The sequence below is a fragment of the Mus pahari genome, chromosome 12 (genome assembly GCF_900095145.1).
Source record: "Mus pahari chromosome 12, PAHARI_EIJ_v1.1, whole genome shotgun sequence".
NCBI classification, from domain to species: domain Eukaryota; kingdom Metazoa; phylum Chordata; class Mammalia; order Rodentia; family Muridae; genus Mus; species Mus pahari.
This window is the reverse complement of record NC_034601.1, coordinates 86,314,231-86,336,287: the sequence shown is the minus strand read 5'-3', so window position 1 is coordinate 86,336,287 and position 22,057 is coordinate 86,314,231. Positions and strand designations below refer to the sequence as shown.

Below are 22,057 nucleotides of genomic sequence, written 5' to 3'. Positions count from 1 at the left end.
GCTTGCTCAGCTTGCTTTCTTACAGAACCCAGGACTACCAGCCCAAGGATGGCACCACCCACAATGGGCCTTCCCACCCTTGATCACTAACTGAGAAAATGCCTTATAGCTGGATCTCATGGAAGCATTTCCTAAAGGGAGGCTCCTTTCTCTGTGATAACTCCAGCTTGTGTCAAGTTGATGCACAAAACCACCCAGTACACACGGATGGTGGACAGTGATGGTGTTGTACTAGAAATGGGTGGCTTGGGAGCTGGGGAAGGGAGGCTTGTAGGTTTCTAGTCCCAGAGAAGGGACTTCAAGGAACCGCAGTGCATGTGAACTTTGTCCTCAGAGCCGTGTGCTCACAGATGGGAGGAGTTTATGCTAGCTGCATCAGCACCACTGTGACAGCGTGTACCCAATGTTGTGGGTTGTAAGAGGGGATCCTCTCAACCTTTGTAGTAGGAGACACTTCCCACCAAATGGCAGACACTCAATTACAAAATGCCTGCATCGGATGTCAATTATTTTCAAACTTCTCAAAGCTTTTAGGGAACTAATGGATTCTTTAGGTGACGAATGGAAGAGCAGGCTTGGTGTATGATTAACTCACAGAGCACACCAGTGTCTGACTATGAGAAACTGTGTCTAAATGTTCTCTTTGGCATGGAATGGTGGAGACAAATTGCCAAACAACAGAGCTTGTCATTCCCAGTCACTCACCTGTCTCCACTGGGCACATGTGCTAGTGGCTTTCCAACCCTGACAAAGAATCAGAGATGATCGACGTAGCAGGAAGAGAGGCTGAGCTTGCTCCTTAGGCTTTGAGGTTTTAGGCTATACTCACCTGTGTTGTTCTGGGATGGTAGAGGCACAGTGCAACATGGCTGGGAGCAAACAGTGAAGGAAGCCACTCATTTAGCAGCATCTAGAAAGCAACTGATGAGAAGGAAGTGTTAGAAGTCCTAGAACATCTGTCAAATGTTCACCTCCAGTTCTTTGGCTTTCTTCATCTAGGCTTCACCTTCTGTGTTCCACCAGCCCCAAATAATGTCAGGCTGTAGACCAAGCTTTCAACACATGGGTCTTTGATGGCTAATCACAACTTAAATGGTAGCAGTTCTGGTGATGACCAGAAACTGTCTTAGGCATGTCTCAGAGTGTCCGTAGGCATAGCTTCCCTGTAGCTATCATAGAAGCATGATGAACTGTAAAAGTAACTTTCATTCATCTGATGTAAATGCCCCTGTCTGCTAGCCTAGGCCTAGACCTGGAAGCTTCTAGCCTCCATGCAATCTAATCTATGCCTTGAATGTTTTCAGTCTCTGCAATTTACTGCTGAATATGCTCACCTTTTCTAGTTCTTTCTGGCTGGCTGGTTCAACTCAACTATTCTGGCTCAAACTCACCAAGCTGACTGATTCAATCTGGGTTTTCCTTCTCTGTCTCTGTGTCTCTGTGTCTCTGTGTCTCTGTGTCTCTGTGTCTCTCCCTCTCCCTCTCCCTCTCCCTCTCCTGCTTGACCTAGAACTAACTCTGGCAATCTGTTCTTATCTTCTGGCTTCTTCTCATTCCCTGCCTTGTTCTGTCTTCACCTGTGTCTAGCTGTTCTCTCTGCAACCTGTCTCTCTGTAAAACTGTTCCTGTAAAACCTGCCTCCTTCCTTTCTCTCTGCACTTCTCTCTAACAAGTAGCTCCCTTTTCTCTCTTCTCATGGCAGTTGGGCGTATCCTATTCTGTCAACTCTTTCTCCAATCCATCACTTTATCTGCCACTCAATTGGACATCACTTTTGAACATGGGTGCTTCCTTCTACAAACTAACTTTTCCTTCATTGTTTGGTATTAAAGGTGTATACTATGGGCATGTCTGCATTCTAGCCAGAGGGATTAAAGGTGTGTGCTAAGGGCTGATTCACACCACAACTAGAAACATTTTTTTCAGTAAAGAACACAATCTTGAAGTTGACAGTGTGATCAAATATCCTGCAACATTTCCCTTTTTTTTTGTTTAATTCGATCAAATGTCCTGCAATAATAGGCCTCTGATAGAAGTCAAGTTCTGTGTGTTCTGCATGGTATGGAAGCCCAAAGTAATTTTGCTCCTTAGATGGAAGTCCTCCACCATAGACTGCATTGTGGAGCTGTAGTGCTCCTTGGAGTAAAGTCCTCCACCATGGACTTGATTGTGGAGCTGTAGTGCTCCTTGGAGGGAAGTCCTCCACCATGGACTTGATTGTGGAGCTGTAGTGCTCCTTTGAGAGAAGTCCTCCACCATACACTGCATTGTGGAGTTGTAGGGTGAGATACACTCTCCTTTTCCACAGGTTGCCTTTAGGTTTAGTCTTTATCACAGCAATAGAAACCTAACCAGGACAGAAATTAATACCAGGGGTGGGGAATTAATGAGACAAATCTGGCCACATATTTTAAGGAAGGCGATAGTGGTGTTTGAGCTTTAGGCCTGAAAAGTTGAGTAAACAGATTTCATTGGGATGTTTTGTGGGTGCTTGAAAGATGAGAATATTGAAGGCACTGCAGACAGTGGGAGCCTCCATTGCTTTTGCCTGTACCCTGAACAGCTCTCCACCTGACCCTACCTGCCCTTGGGGGTTGGAGGTGAGTTGGTGCAGAGTCGATGACACAGACTCTGGGAGCAGGTGCTGCAAGCTCCTTTAATACCCTCTGTCCACTCCCCCATTGGTCCCCAAGAAGTATCTCTTCTAAACAGCAGTTCCTGGTTGGCTGGCAATGTCTGTACCGGCCATCCTTACTCTCTCAGGCAGTCCTCAATTGGGTCCTCCTTCAGGAGGTGCTTTTGCAGCTGCATGACCGCCAGCATTTACATAGAGGCAGCCCACTGTTCCTGCTACACATTGTGAATTTCCAGAGGGAAGCAAAGACTGTACTGGGGCTGTCTGTGTGATACTTTGATTAAAAATACGTGGTGTCTGGTCAGCTGGAACTGAAGAATCAGCTGAGATAGACAAGAGAGCAGAACCACCAAACTGAGACTGTCACTTTCCCAGGACAGAGAGGAGGTGTTTATTTGGCTTATTTCCAGGTTGCAGTTCATTGTTGAGGGGAAGTTGAGGCATGAGCTTGAAGTGACTGGTTCCATCCTGTTCACAGTGAATAACAGGGAGAGATTAGCACGTCCATGTTACCTACTTTAGCTTCTCATGTAGCCCTTTCCTGTCCCATATAGTTCAAGACTCCTGACTTACTGAATGGTGGCACTATGGGTCCCATTTTCTCACAAGACAGTCCCTCAGGCCAAGCTGGACTCCACAGCCCCTCATTTGAGGCGAGCTGATGTTTGAAGCTGACCAGATAGGCTGCAGTGTGGTCCTTCCTTCTGGCCTCCCAACTTTTCACCCTGAAATGATCTCCATGACATTCTCTGATTACATTGAGGGGCCTAAAGGTGCCATGGGCCAAGCCTACCCTTCTCAGGTCCAGCTCTCCCCAAACCCTCTTGCCAGAGGTATGTTAGCACATCCAAGAGCCTCCCCAAGTTCGGTTCTTCCCATTTACTTTTCACTTCTGTCTTGGCCAGCTTCTTGCTGTTGGAGGTTCAGCCTTTGTTTTGTTTTGACCAGAAATAGAATTTTGACCTGCTTCCTTTCTTTGCTGACTCCTTCCAGACCCACAGTCCTGCTTTGGAAGCCCCACATCTGAACCTGCACTATGAGAGCATCACTCTTGATCTTCATCAGCGTTGCAGACTTGTTCTGTGTTCCTCTCCAGCTCACACCTTCACTCATTATGGCACTGTCGTTTGAATCCTGAGTGTTCCCCAAAGGCCCATGGGCTAAAGGGTTTAGTCTGTTTAGGGATATTAGGAGGTTGTCAAGCCTTGACGAGGTGTGGGACTTCTTGGTAAGCCCTTAGGTCACGGGGATGTATGTACCTTTGAGTGTGACAGAGGTTCCTTTTTCTTTTTCTACAACTTCTTGTCCAAGGATTTTGTTTTGCCATACATTCCTGCCATGACTTGTTGCCTAACTGCAGGTACCAGGAAACAAGGCCAATATCTATGGACTGGAACCTCCAAAATCATGAGCCCATATGACCTCCTCCTCCTCCTCCTCCTCCTCCTCCTCNCCTCCTCCTCCTCCTCCTCCTCCTCCTCCTCTTCCTCCACCTCAGCTATTTTGTTCCAGCAGTAGAAAGCTCACAAAGCATGCCTGTCCCCAGGCCAACCTTCCCTGATGCCATGACCTGTGTGTCTGTCAGATTTCTCTGCAGTCAGCTTCAGAGCATGCCCTTGCTCTCAGATATATGTATCTAGCTGTTTTTGGTGCCCGGAGCCGGATCAGTCCAGCTCTGGCTTGGTCATTGTAGCAGTGCTGTTCTAGGACTGCCTACCTGCCCTTGTTGGCTTCAAAGGCTGACTATCAGGTTCCAGTCAGCTCTGCTAACTCCACGGGATGTGCATATCACTACACAGCACAATCCGCCAAGATCTTAAATTGAATACTTGTCTAAGTGTTTCTCAAATCTGGTTTTCAGTGCTCTACAGAACCGCCAGAGCTCATCTGCTCTGTCTGCAGCTGGCAGCACTCTGGTAAAACTCTATTGTTTATACTGTTGTTTATGATAAAAGCAGTGCCTGGGGTTAGGGTTGAAGAGGAATAGCAATTCTACCATGGTTTTTTGTTTGATACAGTACTTGAGGACCTCTGGCATGCTACCTTGCTCTAGGTAGGCTGTCAATTGCCAAGTCCTCTTGTCTATTGCCTGCTTCCTGACATGGCCTCTGCAGTAGGACATAGCACATGACAGAAAGCAGATTTTGTAGGGGTCAGTCCTGCTCACTAGATGGGTAACCTTGGAGACAAGATGCTGCTTATCTTCTCTGAGACCCAGTCTCATCACCTGGAAAGGGAAGGCCTAGGGGTGCTCACCTGTTTTGATGAGATACAGTTTTAATCATAAAGGATCTTGGAACCATGACCTTTCCTCTGGTGTCATTTAACTCTGGTCCCCCCATGTCTTGTCTTTGGGCAAGCATTTGTCCCTCCTCAGCTTGGACACCAGAGTTGGGTACTCTCTTTTGATCTCAGTGGCTGGCATTCTTACTCCCATGTATTGATTTTTTTGTTGTTGTTTTGCTTGTGTAATGTATGGTTGTGAATGTGTGTGTGTATGTGTGATATATGTGTGTACATGTGTGTATATGTAAGTATATGCACATGTGTGTATGCATGTGTTTATGTATGTTGTGCATGTGTGTATTGTGTAGTATGTGTGTATGCTTTTGTATGTGTGTATGCATGTATATATGTATGCATGTATATGTGTAAATATGTGTAGTATGTATATATATATGTTTATGTATGTGTGTATGTGTGTATGTATATATGTAAATGTATGTGTGCATGTGTGTATATGTCTATATGCATGTTTATGTGTGTGTATATATGTATGTGTATACATGTATGTGCATGTGTGTATGTGTGTGTAGTGCATGTATGTGTGTATGTATGTGTGTGTGCATGTGTGTAGTTATGTGTGTATGTGAGTATGTGTATATGTGTTTGTGTGTGTGCATATGTGTATGAGCACACACACAGACACACACACACACACACCTGTGGGGGCTAGAGGCTGACCTTGGATATTTTCCTCAGTTGCTTTCTTTAGGTTTTGAGAACAGTTTCTCTCACTGAACCTGCCCTTATGACTGGCTAGACTGGCAGGCCTGTGACCTCCAGAGGCCTGCCTGCCTTTGCTTGACTAGCACTTGCCACACCCAGCTTTTTATGTAGGTGCTAGAGTTCTGAACTCAGGTCTTCATGCTTTCCCACCAAGCAACTTACCCACTGAGTGGTCTCCCCAGACCATCCTGCATACTTTTAAATTGATCACTGTGCATCATATCTACATCTGGATTCTTAACCCATGCCCTCAGTCCCTGAATAACATATCTCTTGAAGCATTGAAGGCCTCTAGGGACTCTATCCCACCCCTGGCTCATGAATGCCAGGGTAATCCAATCTGCCATCACATTTGCCCAGATTTTGGCCTACCTCATAGGAAATTTATCCCATATCTGGGGGCTGGGGAGATAGCTCAGTGGTTAGGAACACTAGCTGCTCTTGCAGAGGAGTCCAGTTCTCAAGTCAGATGGCTCACAGCTGTCTGTAACTCCAACTCCAAGGAGCCAACACTTCTGGCATCTAGGGAACCAGCACTCACATTCACACGTCCATCACACAGAAACACATGCATACTCACAGTTTAAAGAAATGTAACAGGTTTGAGGAACGTGCAAAAATAACACAGTGCCAAACTCAAGCAGGGGAGCAGCCAGATGCCAAAAGAACAGATTTCACGAGCCAAGTATTTTTGGGAAAGAATGGACATTCTCATAAAAAATTAGCAATTTAGCCATTTGTGATTTTTTTAACTAATTATCGCTGCTGAGTGTGTGTGTGTGTGTGTGTGTGTGTGTGTGTGTGATATGTGTTAACAGCATGCACATGCCATGTGTGGAGGACTCCTGGAGGCCAAAGGACAACTTTGTGGTGGGTTCCCTCTGCACCTTTATGTGGGTTTTGGGGATGGTGCAGGGGTTACCAAGGTGGCTCAGCCTGGCTCATCTTTCCAGCCTTTGTGTGCAATGTTTCAAGGCTGAAGGCAGATGAACAAACTCAGGGATCTCTGAGAAGAGAGTGACATTCCCAGACCATGCTCCAGAGTCCCAGTGTCATGTACAAACTCCACATCCCCTGTCCCCAGGGTGGGGTCTGATAAAGCTTTGTGCATCGTGGGAAAGGTCAGAAAGTTCTCAGCTGATATCACCCAGTGACATCAGCAGAGTAGGAAACAGAGCGAGAAATTTGGTGAGAATTAAAGGTTATAGCCTAGTGCCATTGCCGCGCTCCAGATGCAGCCCTCAAAGTTATCCTACCATCTGCACGGCTTGCTTACTTCCAACAGCCAAATATTCACACCAAGAACAAGGCCCTGTCAGCACCAAGAAGTCACATCAGACAAGCCGAGCCTCTTGCAGGGAAGCCCCCAGAAGGGACTCATACAGACGTGTTGTTGTATGTGTGCATGGTTCCCATGGGAGACTGCTCAGCAGATCCCTAGCAGCTGTCTTGTGGACGCATACCTCTGCGATGTGGATTTTTAAACAGGTGTGTTGATTTACAGCCACACCCGTATCCAGGCTTCCAAGACATCTGTCAAGAAGTGTCTTTGAACCTATCAGAAAGCTGTGGAACACTGGGGACTCAGTGAGGAAAGGATGCACAACAAAGCGACTGGGTGGATCTCTGGTCATAGAAGAAAATGAAAGGAATTAGAAGAAAGAGAGAAGGCAGGGATTTCATCTTCTGTCCTTGGGCTAGAAAGGCAGCAAACACATTCCTTTAGGCTCAGATAGAAAATAGCACTTTGCATGTGTGATGGGACATCCCTAGCATCTCAATTACTAGGGAGACTTTGCAAATTTGAGGTTTTTGTACACTCTGGGCAACTCAGTAAGACCTTATCTCAAAATAAAACAAATAAACAACAGGGATGGGAATAGAGCTAAATGGTAGAGAAATAGCTTAGTATGCTCAAAACCCTGGTCCTGAGCATCGGGTGTGTTGCACATGAGAACCAGCTACAGCCCAGCCTCAGTAGTCTTTGGTACCTTGTCACTCACGCGTTCCTGTGACTACTATGACTAGGAAAGGTTATTTCAAGTAAGTTTATCCCTGAGATTTCTGAGGACACAATAGAACCCTCTCCATCACAGCCAGCATCAGCACCACACCATTGACAGCCCATGAATGAAAACAGAACACCTATAACCTCAGGCTTTCATGGGTTGCGATGGTCCACATAGTAGTGGGGACAGAAGAAGGCTGCTTGTGGTCATGCATGTGGCAATAAGTCTTCTGAAAGAGAAAGGGATTCAGAGTATTAGAGGATACAGTTGGAGTTGTCCGCCCCTTATGTGGTTGGGCTCAGGAGAAACATGCACATGCGTGGTAGTCTGTGTGATCCTTCCATCATGCACCAAACAATGACCCAAGTCTGAGAAACCAGCATCCTGCTACAGTGAGTACCAAAGTCAGAGTAGGTAAGGATCAGGGGAAAGCAGTGCTAGCATTCTGTCTAAGCTCCGCCCTACAGTTGCCTGGCAACACCAGGTATGCCTGAGTCACTGTAAAAGGAGCTGCTTGCCCCCTCCTCTGCTCTCCTGCCTTCTTGCTCTCCCTCTGTCCTTTCTCCCTTTCCTCTCTCTCCCCATCCCCTTCCCCCCCTCTTTCCATGTGCTCATGGCTGGCCTCTCTCCTCTCCTCTCCCTCTGCCTTTCTCTCATCTCCCCTCCCCATACCGTCCTGTGTGGGGTCCCTCAGGGGGAAGGGATGCCTCAGCATGGGCTCTCCAGGGCACCCTCTTCCCTCACATTTTAATGCACCTCCACCAAACACATTCTCTCTCCTTATCTTTTTATAAAACACAGTAAGCAGGACCACTCATCTTGGGGCACAGGGAAGAGTCAGTTGTCTTTCTACAGAGAACAAGGAGCTAGGTCATGATGATCTGAGAGACTGTTGTCCTAAGGAGTGAGTTGCTGGCTCCTAAACTCAGCATTCTTTGGGATTGGGTCCCCATTACTTCCTTGTGAACTTTACTAAGCTGTTTCCTGTAGTGTGTCCTTTTGGATTACTGATTCTGCGTACCAGAGGCCTTTTGTACCGTAGGCTTCCTCTACAGCCTACAGAAATAATCTCTCAAAAATAGACCTGGCTGACTACCATCCTGCCTCCCCCCCCCCCCGCTGTTATTTAATACTCTGTCTGCACACAGACAGCTTCCTTTTGTCCTCTGGAGGCTTGTTTTTGTAAAAGCCCCCACCAGTCATGCTTCCTGTAACAGTTTGGCTTGGTTCAACATCCTCACTCCTCAGCCATGACAGCAGCAGTTAGAAGAACAGAGTTAAACTCACTGACTGGATCGGGATCTCCAAGCCGCTGCGCCTCCTTCCCACCAGCCCACACGGCAGCTCTGTGCCTTTTCACGATATGAGATAAATGTGTAACCACTTTTCGTAGTATCAGTAAGCTAAGCGGTGATAGGCATTTTCAGTTCATAGATGGCAACTTCTGATTTTTAGCTTGTTAGGGACAGGCTGCGTCGTCATCAATGATCCAGTGATCGATCCTTTTGGAGACTGACTCTGAGTGTGTTCTGACTTTTATTTATGTGTACGTTTTGGGGAAAGGTACCAGATTAGATGTCACCGGGCATGTGGAAAAAAAGGGTAATAAATGAAATTTGACCCAGAATAAAGAAGCAGGGATAGTTCAGGGCCATATCATATAGAGGAAGGAGCTAAACAGGACATTTGGTTACAGGATTTTAAGATAACCCCATTTTTCAAAGTTTAATGAAATTTTTGATTATCTTTCAAATAAATGGGTTATACTGTGACATTTTTATTCTTGCATGGATAAAGGCCAGCTCCTCCTCTTCTGCATCTTCCGTGATGGTGGGAAGCCTAGAAACATCAGTCCCATTCACGTCCGGGCCACAGAGTCTGGCTTCTTCACACCTGGGAGAGGGCGACTTGGCACTCTCGACTTAGGGCTATAACCTGGAAAGGCTTTTCCCACCTAGGCAGGTCCCACGCTGATAGGAGAGCTCCACACTCGGTTGAAATGTACTTTTGCTAACTGAACAGGCCAGGGAAACGTGCTTTTGCCATTTCCTGCTTCTGTGAATGCTCTCACTTCCAGGAGCGTGGCATACATCCATGCCCCTTCTAGAGATGGGTCTCAAGCTTAGGCTGTGACAGTGCTCTCTCTCCACAGGCTTGCAAAGCTGGATAAGGATGTCCAGTTACACCTGAAGACTTTGTCTATGCGTATGTGTGCAGATGGAGGGGCTGTAGGCACATTAATGCCAGTCTTCATCGAGTCCAGAAGAGGGCACTGGATCTCAGGGAGTTAGAGTTACAGGTGGTTGTGAGCTGCCTTGTGGGAGCTGGGAACCAAACTCAGGTCCCCAGTTAATTGCCTCCCTTAGTTCTACAGTGTAAGCATTGGGAAGCAGAAGTTCCTGTAGTCAGGTTTTAGATTAGGTAAATGATTTGTTTGGTGCCAAGGAAACAGAACACAGCTGGAGGCCATAGATGGGGAAACATGGCTGAAGCTTAGCTTCCACCTCCTGCTGCTGCTGCTTTTTCTTTCTTACTCTTCTCTCACACATTACATCCTGACCTCAGTTTCCCCTCTCTCCACTCCTCCCAGCGGCTCCCACCTCCCCTTTCCTCCAGATCCACTCTTCCTCCATGTCCCTTCAGAAAGGAGCAGCCCTCCCAGGGATATCAAACAAACACAGCATGACAAGTTGTGATAAGGCACAAACCCTCATATCGAGGCTGGATGAGACAACACACTAGGAGGAAAAGGGTCCCGAGAGCAGGCAAACATGGCAGAGACACACTCCACTCCCTGTTAGGAGTCTATTGCATGTGGCTTCCACCTTAGCTCCAGATCTATCACAAGCAACCCCCAGCCCTGGAAAGCCGGGAGCTGCTGTCCCTGTTCCACCAGCTACCTCTTCCTGCCACCTAGCTTCGTCAAGCCGTCATCCACCACCCCGCCATCAACCACCCCATCTTCTCCCTTTCTCCTGCCCACCTTAGCTCTGAGGAAGAAAAACACCAGACAGCTTTGTTATCTTAAAACTAGTCAGATTGCACAATTGCTGGGCGCTGAAATCTCTTTCCCTAATCTTATCAGCTAACCCGTATCAGCTGGTCTATATCAGCTAACCTGTATCAGCCAGCCTCCTCCAGAGTTGGAGGCCGAAGTTTCTAGCTATCCCAAGATCTTATGTGGTTGTTCGTGCTTCTTGTTCCAAAGCCTGGCTGAAAGCCTCTCCTTCTCCTCCCTTCTCTTCCTCCTGGGACCAGGAAATCCCGCCTTTACCCTTTATCCTTCACCCTTCACCCAGAAATTGGCTCTTACCTTCTTGATTGTGTCAGGAGTCCCACAAGAACACCAAGCTATACAATCATAACAGATATCCAGAGGACCGAGGTCAGACCCACAAGGGTCCCTGATTGTTATTTCAGCCTCCGTGAGCCCCTATGAGCCCTGCTTGATTGATTTTTGTGGGAGGTGTTCTCATGGTGTCCTCAACCTCTCTGGCTCCTACAATCCTTCCTCTCCCACTTCCTCAGGGTTCCCCGAGCTCCACCTCATGTTTGGCTGTGGGTCTCTGCATCTGCTCCCATCAGCTACCAGATGAAGCCCCTCTGCTTCATCACAGAACTGTGACATACTTTGTGGCAAAACTTTGGAAAGAACCTGAACTCCATTCACTGGCATTTCTAGGAAAACTCAGGAATTCAGGAAGGAAGGATGGCAGTTTGCTGTAACCTAACAGCAGATAACCATTTTTGTGGGCACCTGAAGACAGTACCTGAGGTCAGACTTGCACTTTGTGTTTTGAGCCAGGTCTCTCATTGGCCTGGAACTTGCCAAGTCAGCTAGGCTGGCTGACCAGTGAGTTCTGGAGCTTGTCCATCTCCACCTCTGTACTCCTAGGACTACAAACTCAGGCCACCATGCCTGGCTTTTCCTAAGTGAGTTTTGGGGGGACCTCAGGTTCTCGTGCTATGTACAAGGCAAGCACTTTGCTGAGTCATCTCCCCAGCCACCCAGCGTGCTTCCCATGTGTTCTTGACTCTTACTCTGAAGCCAATGACCATGTCTCCCGTTCCTTTAAAATTTCAGCCAAGTTCCGGCCTCTGTCATTTTGCTGCAGATCTGGGACCCCAGAGCTGCTCACATGTCGTTACTCTGAGGCAGATAATCACCCACTGCCAGCCAAAAGCTTGAAGATCAGGGACATGTAACATGCATTAAAGTCAACATGGCGGCCACACAGGGCAGAGTGTGTGTGAAAGGGAAATGGGAAGCTCTACATCCTCATGAGGAAGTCATGTACCTCATGGCCTGCCTTGGACCCGTAACCAGATGCTGTCTTACGAGTGAGCAGCACTGGAAGTGGAAACCAAGACTTCACACAGAGTAGCTTAAATTTAGAAATATCATCAGAGAAAACTAGGCTGAGCCAGCCTTTGTCTGAAGCAACTCTTTCAATGTATAGGCAATAGGAAGAAAATTAGCCGTGCAGCCTTCATCATAGACCATGTTACTGGGCAGAGTCAACACCTACACTGAGTCTGTGGTGAGCATGTGGCAGAGGCCCTGGCTCCCCTTCCACTCCCCTCCCCCATTTGCTCCTCTTTCCTTGGTCTTTCTCTCCCTGGTTCCTTTCTTTCTACACTGGCATGTCCTTTTTCCACGCATTACAAAGATCTGATTGCAAGAGAATTAGTTAGAATAGAAAGGTCTCTCCACACTAGAGTAAGTGGTCTTTTAAAAATATATATATAACCTAATTTTACACTTCAGTGATGTCAAAACCACAGCTAGTTCAAAATAGAAATTTAATTCAATTAAAGATCAAACAAAACAGGTGTTTACATTTATCTAAATATTTGATCCACTTGAATATTATTTTTTCTCACCACTATGCATTTGTTTTTAGATATTCAAAAACTTCACTGTTAATTTCCCCATGAAAAAGAAAACAGAGAACCAATGTTTAGCTCCCACCTTCGACCCAAAGTGGCTCACTGTATGGGTCAGAGGTGCATCTCTCCTTTGTCTGTGGTCACAGGCGGCAAGGCAGAAGACGTGGTTCATGGAATACATCGATCTGCTGCCCTGTGGTCTCCCAGATGAAGAACAATTTCAGAGTCATCGAGAAGGTGAATGCATTAGGTTTCTGAAGAAACGCAAACACTCCATTGTTTTGATGACTCTTCTGAATCTGTTTCCATCAGAAAGCTGACTAGATAACATCCAATAAGCTTATTACTTAACTCTTCTACCAGTACATTAGCATGAGAATATGTGATTCAGAATAACGTCTAAGGGATTCTGAAAAATGTTAAGTTTCAAACCGGTCACCTATAGAATGAATTACTAAACATTATGTTACAATATGATTTATTGACCTAAACATTACATATTTTGTTAGAGGGGCTCGTGTTGTGGAGGCACTATGTCATCGAGGCTGGCCTTGAAGTCCTGATCCTGGTACCTCCACCTCCCATGTGCTAGGATCACAGGCATGTACCAGCACACCTGGACCATACAGTGGTTTTGAAGGCACGGAATATACTTGTGTGCATTACAAAAAAATTTCAAATGATCAGATATTCCAAATCCGGATGAATAGAATATGCTCGGTGATTCTACAAAGATGATTTTAAGACTGACATGTTACCATTTGTACCGTATACAACAGAAGCAAGCTGAGTTACTGGGATTAATCAGATTCAGATGGCCACCGAAGAGGATTTTGGGTGAGGAATTTCATAAAACAATAGAAAAGCCACCACAAACACCCTCATGGCATGATTTTTCCTATTGATTCTACTGTAATATGTGACACAAATACACAGGATTAGTAGTGAAAGGGACTAATGTCTGAACAGGCAAACATCTAACAGTTCGAAAAAAGGGGAAAACTAACACAGCCTGCCATGACATCAGGAAGGAATAGGAAATTCTCTTGAATGATTTAATCTCTCTCTCTTTCTCTGTGTGTGAGAGAGAAACAGAGACAGAGAGAGACAGGGAGACAGGGAGACAGGGAGAGAGAGACAGAGCCAGAAACAGGGAGGGAGGGAGAGAGAGANAGAGAGAGAGAGAGAGAGAGAGAGAGAGAGAGAGAGAGAGAGACAGAGACAGAGACAGAGATTGGTATGTGGGGTGGGGAGAGCATGCATGTGCCTAGAGGCCAGAGGAGTAGGTCATTGTCCTTTGTCTGCCTTATTCCCCTGAGAAAGGGTGTCTTACTGAGCCTGGAGCTCTCTGGTACCCAGTAAGTCCCAGTGATCCCCCTGTTTCAGCTCCCCATGATCCTGCAGGTACAGGCTTGTGAACTCCCCCCTGGCATTTTACAAGGGTGTTGGGCATTTGCACTGGAGCTCTTACCCCCCGCCCCCCAGCCATTTCTCCAGCCCTAAATCTTCCTTAATAGAAATCGTTCTGCAAACTTCCTCCGTGGGTCTCAGACTCTCACTACATTAGCTCAGTTCCAACCCAAAGATTTTATTTCCACATTTTGTTGTTGTTTGAAGGAAAGACACTTGCGAATGTGGTCACTCAAGGTTGTGACTGGGTGTGCATTTGTTCACAGTAACGGCTAGATCCCAGCTAACGTCTCTCCAGTTTCTCTGGGCCCAAGTGTTCATTTTTCTTAAACAGATAAACATGAGGGTAACTGTGGTAGACTTTCTTAGTGTGACCTCTGTGACCTCTGACCCCACATGCCTGGTATTGTGTTTGCAGAGCCAGGAGCGTGTGTGTGTGTGTGTGTGTGTGTGTGTGTGTGTGTGTGTGTGTATTGCCTGCACATTCATGGTTACATGGCACTTGAGTGAATTTCTAGTTTGTCCTGATAAAATGAGCACACAGTGTTTATCTATTCAATCTTAGCCTGCTTAATCCTGATGAAATGCAGGCATTATACTCCCATATTTTTTAGAGGCAAAATGTTACCCCTGTAACACTGAGTTGTATTACATATTTGTCAAGGCTCTTGCACAAAGGGTCCTCTTGCTCACAGACACCTCTCTCCCTTGGCTCCTCTTCTCTGTGTCATGAGCTGCAAACTGCAGCATCTATGCAGACTTCCTCTTTGTGACACAGTTTCAGTTTTCTCTTGTGACTGTAGTCTTTAGTCCATGAATCAACACAACGGTGACAGTCACAGCTCTCAGAGAACTGTCTCCTTAAGACATTAGTAACTCTGTGCAACTTCTCTGTGGCCAAGGTATGTCCCCAGGGAAAAGCTGAGATTGCAGAGAGAGGGAGGTATTGACTGAAAACGCTGACAGAGGGCAGACCTGGAGGGCACGTGGACTCGGAACGCACACGCTCTTTTTTTCCATGTGGATCTAGACCGATGACATTGCAAACATTACTCAGAGCCTGCAACATTGATATTTCTAGAAGCCTGGCTAAAACCCGGCTGTGCATGTTGCCAATATGTCTCTAAATGGTGCTATTTGGCTTGTCTGTGAAGGACATTTTAAAGGAAAAAGAGGTTAGTACATGCTTCCTCCAGAAGTGAAGGGGACCATAGAATCAAGAGATGGACATATTTTCTGAACTCTTGATTCCTGATTTGATGATGTTCGCTCCACACAAAGTCTATGGAAGAATGTAAAAATAAAACGACTGTATTCTGTAAGCTTTAAGTCCCTGCTTTCCCAACATTTTTTGGTCATCTCCAGTTAACCTTCATTGCAAATAAAAACTTATGTACTTGAACATGAGAAGGAGTGCGTTCTTAAGCAGTGCTATGAGCAAATAGTGAATTATGCCTCAGACCTCAGCCACCAATGCCCTTGTTGGGTGGGTTAAATAAATACTTTGCATTATAGGCAGATGTTCTTGAATAGACATACATGTCATTCACTGTCAGCACTGCTGTGTCTGCCCTCCAACGGGAATTCTCTCCATCTTCCTACACGCAGTTCTTTAATGTATAGCTCCATTTTTTTGGGGGGGGATCTGAATTTGAGTGTTTACCTCTGATCAGGCATTCTGAAGACATCTTTTTATATTCAGAAATGCTTGTTTAGCCATCAGAACAAAGGGGAAGATGGCCATGAACGTCTGTGTGATTTGGTAGCAGGGTCACCCATCCCATGATCATGGCAGTCATTGCTTTGGAGAGGAGCCCTGGTTAGGAGATGTCCAGAGGCTGGCCGAGGTCAGACATTGCTCTGCTGTAGCAGGAGGCTCCTCAGCTCACGTTCCCTCTGGTCCTCTTGCCTGTACTGTTCTTCAAGCTTCTGTTTCTCCGAATCGGCACAGTAAAAGGTGCAATCCGAGCTCTTCCTGATCTGCTCAAATTGACTGAAATCAGCCACATACTTTCCATTTTTGGAGAGAGAAACTACAGGCACAAACTCAAAGCCCCAGTAGATCTCCTCTGGGATGTAAGATGTTCGGCTCTGGCAGACTGCGCTGGTAGACTCCACCGTGGCATTGAGAAGCACCACCAGTTCAAACTCCTTCTCCTTTAGGTTCTGGGGTGTGAGATCCCGCAGGGGGCTTGTCTCATCCAACACGTGGTAGAAGGTCATGGGCAGGATGAGGAAGGGACTCTCGGAAGAGGAGTCCACGTGGAATTTGACAGTGGCCTGGTTGAGGAGAATGCGCTCTCCCTCTTTGGTGACATGTGTCTGTAGGAGTTTTCCGGAGAGCTGGCACTGAATCAGGAGACTCTTCCTCATGTTGGCCACCTGGATGACCAGGCACAGCTTTCCATTCTGCTTGCTGATGACAGCACAGTGGCTGAACTTAATGGTCTCGGCTCGCTTTTTGGGTCTTGCAATTTTGGCCAGAAAGGTCCCCGTAATGAAGATCTCAATCAAGGTGGTGATGACCAGTTGGGCAACTAAGAGGAAGATAGCATGGGGACACTCCTCTGTGATGGAACGGACCCCATAGCCAATGGTTGTCTGAGATTCCAAGGAAAAGAGGAACGCTCCTGTGAGAGAGTCCACTTTCATAATGCAGGGTGTGTGGTTAGAATTAGATTCCCCAAGTTGTAGGTCACCATGAATAAAGGCTATGGCATAGTAGACCACTCCAAACAGAAACCAGGTCATCACAAAGGTGGCAGCAAATAGGGTGAGCTTGTATCTCCACTTCATGTCGATGACGGTTGTCCACAAGTCCTGGAGGTAGAGCAAATAGATTCCGTCTACTTTATCAATTCTCACGTTGCTGTGTCCACTCTTCGACATGACTCGGGGTCTGTGGGCCTTGAGTCCAACCCCATTGGTATGCTTCACCAGTGGAGCACTGGACATGCCAATGTGAATGGCATCCATCTTTGGACCACCTAAAGAAATCACAAAGAAAGATGTGACGTCCAGAATAGAAAAAGCAGTAGCAGAACCCTTTTGTTACAGTAGTGTGGTGTTGATCTCCTACCACAAGCAATGACTAGGTTCTATTACCATGTGCCATAAGACTAAATATACAGTTGTCTCTTGGTGTCTTTCAGTTAGTTTTAACCGTCAATTCAGTGTCATCTAAAACCACATGGGGAAAAAAGTTTCCATGAGGGATTGTCTGGATCAAGGTGACTGGTGTGTGTGTCTATGGTGGGTTTTTATGATTCCATCAGTTGAGGTAGGAAGACCTGTGCGCTATAAGTGGAACCATTCCTTAGTCGGGGTACCATGATTCTGCAGCTGATTGCCTCTACCAAGAGTAGAGAAAGTGGGCTAAGCAGCCATGTATTCTGTGCTCTGTTTCTCCAGAATGGGTAGGATGTGACCGGCTGTATCAGGCTCCTGTCTCTGGGACTTCAGGCCACAAGTCTTTGTGAGGGAAGTCAGGGTAGGAACTAAAGCAGAGACTGTGGAGGAACGCTGTTTACTGGCTTGCTTTCTCTGTCTTGCTCAACTACCTTTCTTATATAGCTCAGGCCCACTTTCTAGAGGACAGCACTGTCCACAGTGGGCTGGTACCTCCAACATAAATCATCAGTCAATAAAATGCCCCATAGACCTGCCTACAGGTCAGCCTGGTGGAGGCAGATCCTTAATTGAGATTGCCCCTTTCTGGGTAATTCTATATTTATGATTAGGTAAAGAAGAACTATGACAGTCATGATGATTAAATTAGCACCTTCACAAAGCCTTATTCTAAAAACAAAATAAGTTTATTTTTTCTGTTGATGATACCAGAAGTTATGCAAATATCTTACAAAAATGTTACCAGCATTTACGTACAGTCAGCTTTAATGATTTATCACGATAATATTTATTTAAAACTTGCTTGGCCAGATCCAGAACTTATCCTTACATATGAAATTATACATGTCAGATCAACTACTCATAAAATAGTTTGGGTACAGCAATATTACCTCAAGTTTTCAGAGACAAAGCAGTACCTCCCTTTTAACTTGCATATGTTGGAGCAAGTTCGTTTGCCGCCCTCGTCCAAGTGAATAACTTAGCATCTATGGTTTCTCCTGCTTCTGATGACATTTAGGAAAAGCCCAATTATCAAGCAGCTAAAGCCCTACCAGTAGCATGTAATTAAACCATCTCCATTGCTGTGCAGGTTATTCTTAGACAAGCACTACCGATGTCATTTTAAGTGTGAAATTTAGGTACACACACAATTCTGCTCCATTCTTTAGATCAAAATAGAACCAGCTGGAGGAGTCTATTTTAAGAGCAAACGAAAGGATATGTAGTGAAGAAATCTAACACAGTCGCAGAAAAGAAACAAACCTACCTACCGAGAAGTAGCTCTGGGCTCCCTGCTCAGCCCCAGGGAGCACTCTGCCCTGCCTCTGCAGCCAGCAGCTGGGGAAGAGCAGGCCTCGAGGCCACAGAGCATCTTATAGCACCTGCCTGCTGACGGAGACTGATGACTCCTACATTCCTTGGAAAAGATAACGTTGGCCATTACAGGGGAACTCTACCTGGCCGCCATGGTTTTCCCGTACTTCATTGGTATTTTAAGAATCAGGGGAAAAAAAATCTCCCATTTGAAAAGCAATAAATGGGTATGCATTGTCTTATGATTCAGGTACTAATCTTTCTGGTAGAGGGACATTTTGGCAATAAAATTCATTTTGGAATGAATGCAGGCAACTCTCTTCATGGAAACAAGAGTCCCCACTGAAGGCCAGCACCTGCTCAGGATGTAAAATGGTGCCACAGGCCATTAAATCTTCCTGTTTCATTGTGAACACCCCTTGAAATGGCCTTTTTAAATATTTTTTTCTTGGAAAGACACATTTTGTTTTCATTGAAAAGGAAGACCATAAGTTACTTAGAGCTTCAACTTCTTGAAGCCTACTTTACACTTCCTAGGATCTATTCCTTAGAGCCAGGGACATCACAGGGAGTGTGGAAGTTCCTTCTTGTGCCCCAGATCACACTCTTTTGTTTATAACAAGGAAGAAAGTAACCACACTGAGGTTCGGAAAGGGCCTACCATGCTGAATGCAGACGCAGGCTGTGACAGGAGCTCTGCCAAAGACAAGCACGGCTCACCTGCAAGTGTGCAAGCGGCTGGCTGTGCTTAAGGAGAAAGACAGAGGAAGGAGAGTGGCTGGGAACAGACATGCCACTCAGTCCACTGAATCCAAAACAAGGGCTTACGGTTTTCCAGGACAAGTGAGACATGAGTGTCCTGCACACAGAAGAGGCGCTTCTTCCTGTACGGCGCTCTTCAGATTCTAGGGACTGTGGCCTTGTTCCTGGGGCTTCTGTTTCTCCCTCCTGTCTCCCCCACTCTTGCTGGGGTCCTTGAACTGGCTTGGGGTGAACTGTGTGCCTTCCTGTTTCTGGGAAGCTCTGGCTGCAAACCTGAGCACCTGGCTTTGGGATCCATGCCTGAGCAGTGCCTCCTCCAAGCAATCAGGGCTTGGGACTTGTGGCCTCTGCAACTGCATGGCTCAGAATCTCTCTGGGGGAGAAACAACAGCTAAGGGAAGGTCTCAGGGCAGCCACCTCCTCTATCCTCCAACCCCTGCCCCCAGTCTATAACCCTCTGCCCTCCAAGCCCTTTACTACCTGGTCACTCACTCTGTAGGTCAGGAATCCTCTGCAGGGCAGGTGGCGCGTCCTCGCTCCCCTTCTCCCACCTGGCTACCATGGGGCTCTGCTATGGCCTGAAAGAAAGAGGGACAGACACGTGCTGTTCACAGGTAGAACTGGAGAGCACCCAGCCAGCCTGGCCCCTGAGGATTCCTTCAGAGCACTGGGTGTGGCATTTACCTTCGAATCCCTGGCCATCTGGCAGGATGCCCAGGACAGGCTAAGTGGCCAAGAATTTTTAAGAATGAAGCCCCGTTGCTACCACCACAGCCCTCGCTAGGAATCCAGCCCCTGGAGGGAGCTCATTGGCAAAAGGCACTGGAGAGAAGGGTCAACCCACCCCCACCAAGGCTGTAGTGATCCAAGCAGGAGGCAGGAAGGGGAAGCGCAGAGGAAGTAAACAGCGCACACAGGAGGGGAAGAGGCTGGAATAGTCCCACTGCCTGTGGAAACGCATTGCTACTCCTGAGTCACAGAGTTAGGTAAAAAGGGCTGTCAACACCATCTCAAAGAATGACAGACTCTAGAAGAGGAGCCTGGAGCCTGGGGGGAGGGGGCAGGGGAAAGGCTCAGCTGGGGAGCCAGGGGAGGAAGGAGGTGCAAAAGTTATAGAAGGCAGACCAGTGTTCTTCCCAATGCACCCCCAAGGCTGCGGGAGGCACACCAGTGTTTTTCCCAAACTGCCCCCACCCCCATTATCCTGTGCTCTGTGTGATCTGGTCTAAAATTAAGGAGCTTTTTAAAATTCTGTCCTGGAACTCACTCTGTAGACCAGGCTGGCCTTGAACTCAGAAATCCGCCTACCTCTGCCTCCGGAGTGCTGGGATTAAAGGCATGTGCCACCACACCAGGTTTAAAATTCTTTTTTGAAATTCTCTCTCTCTCTCTCTCTCTCTCTCTCTCTCTCGTACCAATCATTTATCAACCAGTTAACAATCGCCTATCATTTTCCTATCTTTTATCTACTATCTATAATCTACGCGTCACCTCTACAGCATCTATCAAATAACTAATTAATCTACTATCTATCTGCATATCGTCTATTACCTGGCTACCCACGTTCTGCATCTAGCCACCTTGCCTGTCTTCTATTTTTCTCCATCAACCTTTGCACCTTCGTGTCTCTCTCAGGTTCACAGGCTTCAGATTGCCGATCAGTCCTTTATTTACAGTAGTTACTGGTTTATAGTTACCATATTCCTCCTCTTAGCCCCTTCACCCTAACAGATACCAGATCTTAGTGGGTCCACTGCATGGCTGGAGCACGGGCCTTGGCTCATTGCTCTGCTAAGACTGGTGATCTGCCTTGCACACACCAATTTGGCCGTTTGATGCACTGGCTTCTACACTTCACAATATGCCCAGACTTTCCTCTAGTTCCTCAGCAACCTTCTTTCAAGAAGTGAACTTCTCAGGGATGGAGGAAGAGATGGCTCAGTGGTTAAGAGCACTTGCTGCTATTGCAAAAAAAAAAAACCTAAGTTTGATTCCCAGCCGCCACAACCAGATCACAGCCATCTGTAACTCCAGTTTCAGGGGGTTGGAGCCCCTCTTCTTCCATGGGCGCTGCATACACGTGGTGCACATAAATTCACACATACACATTTCATAAATACATGACATTTAGAAAAAGGAATCTGCTTCTTGCACACCTATTTTATAGACTTTTACGTTTGGTTTATCTCCCCTTCCCCCTCCAGTGGTTCTACAATCCGCATGGCTTTATCTTCTAAAGTGTTAAGAGACATCCATAGTTTTCCACAAGCTAATTATGAGTGATCTGATAAATGGGCTTTTGTGAGGTATTCCCTCTTTTAATCCTCCAGAGAGGCACCACTCTGTGACAAGCGTGCAGGGTGTCTCTGGGAATAGCATTTAGTTTCCCAGGTTTCTCATGCTGCTGAAGCTTCCTGGTTGGGATGAGAATTCTCAGAACTATGATACCTTCACTGAAGTCCTCGAGTCAGGATTGTCCTCTCCTACCGCCAGCCAAGGAAGACACAGGACATGAATTTGTTTAGCATTTGCTCTGCGGTACACCATTTGTTTTCTGGAGATCAAGGAGAGAATGAAGTCCAGTTTGGGAATGAACCTACACAGCAGGCACACGGTGGAAGGCACTTGACTGCAAGAAGAGCAGAGGAGAGCTGTGTTTGCAGCGCTGGAAATGAGCAGGGTGGCAGGAAGTGGAATTTAAAAAAAAGTTTCTGTCAGAGAGATGGGTCCCGTGTGAGGATGGAGGATCTGGGAAGGAGGCAGAGAACACTGGTCTTATCCTTGGCTGAAAGTAAACAACCAGGAAGCTGTGGCCAATTAGAGGAAGCATGTCACGGGCAGGAAGCATACAAAGTGCAGAAGATGCAGATAGATGAAAATAATGTAGTAATACACAATC

General features: G+C 46.6%; 1 protein-coding gene across 11 annotated transcripts in view; it reads right to left on the bottom strand.

The window, feature by feature from the left end:
• Positions 1–13,733: 13,733 nt before the first annotated feature.
• Positions 13,734–22,057, bottom strand: part of Kcnj15 (potassium voltage-gated channel subfamily J member 15) — a 40,893-nt gene continuing 32,569 nt past the window's right edge. For 5 of the 11 annotated variants that reach the window (XM_029544447.1, XM_029544450.1, XM_029544451.1 and 2 more), the window contains 3 exons: positions 21,607–21,787; positions 19,651–19,736; positions 13,734–16,940 (listed from right to left, as the gene is read on the bottom strand). In XM_029544447.1, coding sequence (XP_029400307.1) covers positions 15,802–16,940; positions 19,651–19,720 — 1,209 coding nt within the window. In that variant the 5' untranslated portion in view covers positions 19,721–19,736; positions 21,607–21,787 and the 3' untranslated portion in view covers positions 13,734–15,801. Of the gene's footprint in view, positions 16,941–19,638; positions 19,737–21,606; positions 21,788–22,057 lie in introns of all 11 variants that reach the window. The other 6 variants (XM_021209636.2, XM_029544448.1, XM_029544454.1 and 3 more) reach the window with 3 other exon arrangements.